At 35.2% G+C, this 6,987-nt stretch overlaps 1 protein-coding gene across 7 annotated transcripts in view; it reads left to right on the top strand.

Moving 5' to 3' along the window:
* Positions 1-6,987, top strand: part of Evi5 (ecotropic viral integration site 5) — a 216,369-nt gene that overhangs the window by 59,675 nt on the left and 149,707 nt on the right. For all 7 annotated transcript variants that reach the window (XM_010644910.2, XM_010644913.3, XM_010644909.3 and 4 more), the window contains 3 exons: positions 4,255-4,444; positions 5,292-5,516; positions 6,434-6,508. In XM_010644910.2, the coding sequence (XP_010643212.1) occupies positions 4,255-4,444; positions 5,292-5,516; positions 6,434-6,508 (490 nt within the window). The remainder of the gene's footprint in view (positions 1-4,254; positions 4,445-5,291; positions 5,517-6,433; positions 6,509-6,987) is intronic.

Raw genomic sequence — 6,987 nt, 5'->3', positions numbered from 1 at the left:
TTTGAGACAGGGTCTCACTATGTAGTTGAGACTGACCTGGAACTTGCTTTGTAGCCCAGGCTGGTCTCGAACTCACAGCGATCCTCCTGCCTCAGCCTCCCGAGTGCTGGGATTACAGGTGTGAGCCACCACACCCAGCTCTGAAGTATGTCTCTTTTATTCATAGCCTTCTTAATATTTTTCCTCCATCTCACTTACTATAAACCTTCTGTAACAAACTTGGCTTCACCTGTTTAAATTTTAAAGTGTTCTTTTTTTTCTGTTTTCAGATTGTTACATTTTAAAATTTGACTGCCTGGCAATAGAATAGTAGTAACCTTGAGTTTTTCATCACCAAGTACAGAAAAGAGCAAGTTAACTCTATAATTACAATTCAAGAATTTGCAATGCACAAGAAATGTTTTAAGCATACCAATTAAACATCAACTCAAACTGAAACTTGATTTCTCTTTAAAATCCCTTACATCTGGTAGAGCACACCTGCAATTTCTCTGGCATTGTTTTGAATTCCAGACTTTGCAGGCAGCATCAGGCTGCTAACACAGTGCTGGCCTTGGGGTCTCTTAAAGCCAGGAGTGTTTTTTCTCACTATTTTGCTTTATTCTTTCAGAGCTTTCCTAGCTGTTTTCAATCCATTGCTTATTTTCTCATTTTAGTTCTTTGCACATTGAATGCAAGCCCTGCTTGACCCTATGAGTCTGACTACAGCACCCTGCTCACTCCTTCTGGTGCGCTAAAGCCAAGCAGTTCTCACGCTTTTGCCCCCACCTCCACACCTGTGATCTTAGCCACTCAAGGAGAGGGGGAGATAGCTCGACCTCCTCCAGAGGGGAGCACTGCAATTTTCCTGTAACAATATCATATTTTCTGAGAGGCAGGTCTGCAGTGTGAAAGACAGCAGATTTGGCAAGCAGTTGTTCTAAGACCGAAACTACACAGTTCTCACCAGTGGCTGATTTCCATGGAGCAGAAATTTGAGTGGCTCTCAGGCGCAGTTGTTCAGGCTGCAAAACAGAGTGCACAAGGCTCCAAGTTGTCAAGGTCTCAGTTAAAATCTCAAGGGGGTTAACTTTTCTTCTTTGTTGAGCTGTTTGGATGTTATTTTTGACAAGCTCCCTAAGTTCCATATCTGACGTTCTTGTTTGTGAAAAAATGATAATTGTATTTAACTCTTTTGCAGCATTTATTTCAGCACTGCAGGCCAGCATGGGCCCTAGGTGGTTACCTGGCGTTATTGTCCCAGCTGACTTTATTACCTTCTCTCATCTGAAGCACCTGCCTCTTTTTTCCAGGATTTTTGCTTGTCCTTTACCTCGATGTGAGGTGCACTGTGTCATGGATTCTTTTCTTTCTTTTTCTTTTTTCCTTTTTATTCTGAGTAGCCTCACTGAACAGGTAATTGCTTGTGTTTTGAGCTTCTACAATGGATGCCACATTTTGAGATAGGGTCTCACTAAGTCACTAGGTTGCTCATGTCGGACTCAAACTTAGTTCCTTCTGCCATAAGCCTTCCAGTGTGCTGGGATTATAGGCATGTGCCACCATATGACGCAACTATTTTTTTTTTTTTTTTGTCATTTGTGCTTTGGAGTTATATTTAAGAATGCTTTACCTAACAAAGTCATGAAAGTCTACTCCTATATCTTCTTCTATATCATATTCTTGAACTTTATATAAAATATAATAATATAATAGTACTTTTTTGTACCTGGCTTCTTTCATTCGACCTAATGTCTATAAGATTCATCCATGTTGGTCCATGTATCAGCAGTTTACTTCTGCTTATTACTGAATAGTATTGCAATCAGTGAATATACTACAGTTTGATCATTTACTTTTCCAGACACATGGATTGTTTCTGGGTTTTGGCAATTAGGAAGTGAATCTTAACTTTTCAAAGAATTGGCATGCAGTTTTTTTCAGTCATCAGACCATTTTATACTGTTTATAGTGATTTGTGAGAGACAATACCTCCCATACTGGCTAATTTTGGGTTTGGTCAGCCCTTAGAATTGTGGCCATACCAATATGTACCTAGTTTGTTTCTTTGTTTTTGTTGTTGTTATTTTCAAGTATTGGGGATAGAAACCAGAGCCTTCACGTTGAGCTACATTTCCAACCCTTTTTTACTTTTTGATTTTGAGATAGGGTCTTACTGTTTGAACTCAGGCTGGGCTTAAAGTAGTTATCCTCCTGCTTCAGCCTCTGAAAATGATGGGCTTACAGGTAAGTGGTACCACACTTGCCACCTTACTGTGGTTTTTAAATTGCATTTCCTTATGATATGTATCACTTAATAAACATGTTCAACATTTTTCACGTGTTTAGTGGCCACTTGATTTTATGTTGTTTTGGAAAAGGTTCAGTTTAAGTCTTTATTTGTTTATTTTTGTGCTTGGGATTGAACCTGAGGTCTTGAGAATGTTAGGGTCTTTTTAAAAGTGTAGTATTTGTTTTCTGAATTATTGATTTTAAGAGTTATTCATATCAGTCTTTATTCAGATAAATGTATTAATGTTTTATTTTCAGTCTGTGGTGTGGTGTGGTGTGGCATGGATTGGCCTGTCCTGTCCAGGACAGGAAAGGAAAGGCAAGGCAAGGCCAAGCCATGCCATGCCACGCACTATGCTTGCTTCCCAGTGCAAGGTCCTGAGTGCGATCCCTGGTACTGAAAAAAAAAATGGGATTATTTCCATTCAATAAATTGTTAATATATTTTTCTCTGAGTTAATTTATAACATGTAAGTCATAAATCTGGCTCTCAAAGATGGTTCTATAATCTGTAAAATAGAATTTGACTTATGTTTCTTTTCTGTCCCAGTTTTCGTATTTTATAAATTAGACGAGATTGGGTGCATTCAGGGTGGTATGGCCGTAGACCATATTTTATAAATTAGAATTGAGAGCATTTTTTTTGTACTTTAAAGCAGCTGACATTTTTGAAGGAGTAACTGAAAGTGAGTAGTAAGTAGCCATGTTAAATAAACAAGTAGCTGTTTTACGACCCTTATTTTTATTTTTATTTTTTTTGTAGAGGGGGAACCAGAAATTGAACTCAGGACCTTACACTTGCGAGGCAGGCATGGTGCTGCTGAGCTAAATCCCCAGCCCCAGGACCCTTATTCTTTGAATTATTTATATATAGTCTATATCTTTATAGTGATAGAGACACATTTTATAACTTTCCTTTGTAGCCTGTACATATGTGAAAGAAATAAAAGATTTAGTGTTTTGTTGAGTTGTCAGATGGATCTTTGAAATTATTTTAACTATTTTTCTTTAGAGGAGAGGCCTAAAAAGAAGTTTCAGATTCAAAAGTCAACAGGGATCTCAAGAGTGAAGAGATCCTAGTTTCACATTTCAAGCTCACACTGATAAATAGCAGCTGTTGTTTGGCCAGAGTTTTGGAGACAGTGGATTATGAAGATGGAGAAAATTGGAGTCCTTCCTCATCTAAAGGAAGAAGCTCCTATTTTGCTGAACTCGGTTGTTACTGTGCAGGAATATGGGCCTGGTTTCATGCCATCTTTTTATTTTTAAGAGAATATAGAATTATAACTAGAGTATGTATGTATGTGTATTCATTTTGTTTGGACAGATGGGTTATGTGTATACGAAGCAAAAAAATTTTTTAAACAAAGAATGAATTTGGTTAATTTTTCTGTCTCTGCCTTATTTAGCCGTGGTCACATTATAAACATAATAGGAGAATTACCAATTGCATAGAATTTATTGTACCTCCTCCAAGTATGTGTTATTTTTTCCTGAAACCCATCCAACCACTCACCAGATTTCATCTAATTTGAGGGAAAAAATTTAAGACTTACTGTATTGCCTAGGCTGGTCTTGAACTCTTAGGTTCTAGGGATCCTTTTGCCTCAGCTTCCCAAGTAGCTGGGACTGCAGCCTGGAGCCACTGTGTACCTGGCTCCCTAAAGTGAATTTTTTTTCCTCTCATTGTTTTCTTTTTTTTTTTCTAATTTGAATTTTTAATAGAAATGAAATTATAATGGGTAATAGCACTGAAATGTTTGACATAATTTGCTACTTCAAATTTTGAAACTGCTATACATAGGTTAAAAAAATACAGCAGTTATTTTATTGGTGCCAACCAAAACATCATCAAAATAAAGCATATTATTAAAGCTGTATCTTAAAACAATGGTTAAATTATAGTAGTGAAGCTCTAAGTATCATCACTACTTTAGGATCATTGGCAGATGAGATTTTGAGCAGTTTTTAATTATGTTTTAGATTGTTAGAGACGGATAGTAAGTCTTTAAGATCTGTAAATGGGTCAAGAAGAAACAGTGGCTCCTCTCTTGTATCAAGTTCATCAGCTTCCAGCAATCTCAGCCACCTTGAAGAAGATTCTTGGATTCTTTGGGGAAGAATTGTTAATGAATGGGAAGATGTTCGCAAAAAGAAGGAAAAGCAAGTTAAGGTATTCATATTCTTTATTTTGAAAATTTTCCTCTTATCTGAGGGTATCAGGTGTAGTTTAACAGAGGATTAGAATAAACATTGTAATTTCCAAGCTATATAACAAGAAATCATCTTTATATGTTTTCAGTTATTTGTGTCTCATAAAAGTTCTGATTTGTAGAAATTAGTTGTTATGGAGGTCCTGGAAATGTAGAAATGTATAGCTGAAAAATATTTTACAGATTAAATTTTCTGATATGTAAATGTAGAAATAAAATTTTGACCTCCTATATCCTTGAATTATTAGTATTTTACTATTTTGCCTTCAACAGCCCTTTAAAATGTGATGGGTTTGGTGTTATCATTCATACTTTGACAGAAAATTTAAGTCCTTCATACATTAGAGGCCACATTCTTAATGAAATGACCAGAATTTATTCATGGCTTTGTACTATTCTTACCAGCATAGGATATGTAAAAGGACCAAGTCATAGACATGGTTAAAAAGCTTCCTAGTTTAATTAAAAATTATTTTTCTTTATTATGAAACTAGTTTTATGAATTACAAATTTGATAAAAATTTCCACTTTATTCCAGTACCCTTCCCAAGTAAATCTTTTTTTTTTTTCCTTCATTGAGTTTATTGGTACTTTTGAAGTATACAGTACAGTTACATTTATCATTGGGATCTTGTACCTTTACATGACAGATCTTGGTTCTAATTTTTTCCCCATACCCCTGCCCTCCGTTCTCCCCCTCCCCTATTTACAAAGACTTTGTTTCCATTTCCCAGTAAATCTTTGATTTGTAAAGTGTGAGACATAAATGATTCATTTTAAAATTTTTATTTTATTTTTATTTTTTAGGAACTTGTTCGTAAAGGGATACCCCACCACTTTAGAGCAATAGTTTGGCAACTTTTATGCAGTGCACAAAGTATGCCAATTAAGGATCAGTATTCAGAACTCCTGAAAATGACCTCACCTTGTGAAAAATTGATCAGAAGGGACATTGCTAGAACTTACCCTGAACATAATTTTTTTAAAGAAAAAGATAGCCTTGGACAGGAGGTTTTATTTAATGTAATGAAGGTAAGTTCAATTTATCAGTTTTTTAAAAAATGAAATTAATTTTCAAAAGATTGAAATTATACATTTCCCATGATGAAGTGTGAACTTGCACCACAATAATCAATTGCTTTGACAATAAAAGTGATTTTAAGCTTAATTTTGGCTTTAATTTAGATGCTACATTACTGTCCAGTTTGGAGAATTTATTAGAAAATTTATTAGATTATTCAGTGTTAGTTTACAGGAATAAAATAACCTACTAATCACATACCGTAGAGAGGTCCTATGAAAATGAAATTCACTTTCTTTGAGTTTCACCTGGGCTCCTATCATGGTTGTATTCATACAGCCAGCAAGTTGTTCTACTTGGAGTGGCCGTGTGTTAGTAAGAATGCTTAAGCACTTGAAAGGTTTGCCATTCTGATTTTTCCTTCAACATTGCCTTTTCTCTTTCCATAGTTTTTTTCTTCATTATCTCTGTGAAATACTGATTTCTTGTTAAATCATTTCAGTTTTGCCAACATTTTGCCTTAACCTTGCTCTAGTTTTATCTTTATCAGATATAAATTTTACTTGATGTTAAAGCTTTTCTGCATTATAAATTCCTTTATTTTGCATAGGAGCTGCCAATTTCTTATTGGGAAATTGTCAAAAGAAAATTTTATGTGATAAAATATTTGCTTTTGCTTTTTTTCCCCTGGTACCGGGAATCGAACTCAGGACCTTACACTTGCCAGGCAGGCACAGTGCCACTGAGCTGTATCCCTAGTCCTAAAACATTTGCTTTTAAAAATAGGATAACATATGAAATAAATAAGCAAGAGCTTTTCTAAAAAAATGGATTTTTAATCTACTTGTCTCACTAATTTAGGTTTTTGGAGAAGGATGGCATAATATATAATGTTGAAGTATTTTGAACAGCATTTTTTACTTTTTAGGCATATTCTTTAGTGGATCGTGAGGTTGGTTACTGTCAAGGAAGTGCTTTTATAGTTGGATTATTGCTTATGCAGGTAAGTTAATACAGGTATTAAGTGTCTAAGTTCTTAAGGTTGGAATGGGGAATTTTATTTATTTTTAAATAAATTTTATTTTATCCCTCCCCCGCATCCCCCTCTCCTCCCGAAGTACAAAAACTTTGTTTCCGTTTTTTTCCTTCTATTTTCACTTTTTTCTTTGTTATTTCCTTCCTTTTTCCTGCCCTCCACCCTTGTTCCCCTTCCCATTTTGAAATGGAGAATTTAAAAGTCATCTTTATTTTTATTAAGAATAAGTAGAGGGCTCGGGATTTAGCTCAGTGGTGCTCCTGCCCTGCCTCGCAAATGCAAGGTCCTGAGTTCAATCCCTGGTACCAGAAAAAAGAAAATAAAAGACAAAAAAGAATAAGTAGATTTTGGGTATTTTTCCATATAACTTGAATAGTAATTTTTTAGTTTGCACTTTGAAAGAGGAAAATGTTGAAATGACTTAAAATAATAGTTTGTCACTAAAT

Source organism: Fukomys damarensis, unplaced genomic scaffold, assembly GCF_012274545.1.
Source record: "Fukomys damarensis isolate Sample0158 unplaced genomic scaffold, DMR_v1.0_HiC HiC_scaffold_33, whole genome shotgun sequence".
Taxonomy (NCBI): Eukaryota; Metazoa; Chordata; class Mammalia; order Rodentia; family Bathyergidae; genus Fukomys; species Fukomys damarensis.
The sequence above is the reverse complement of the archived record's forward strand: the minus strand, read 5'-3'. Positions and strand labels throughout refer to the sequence as shown.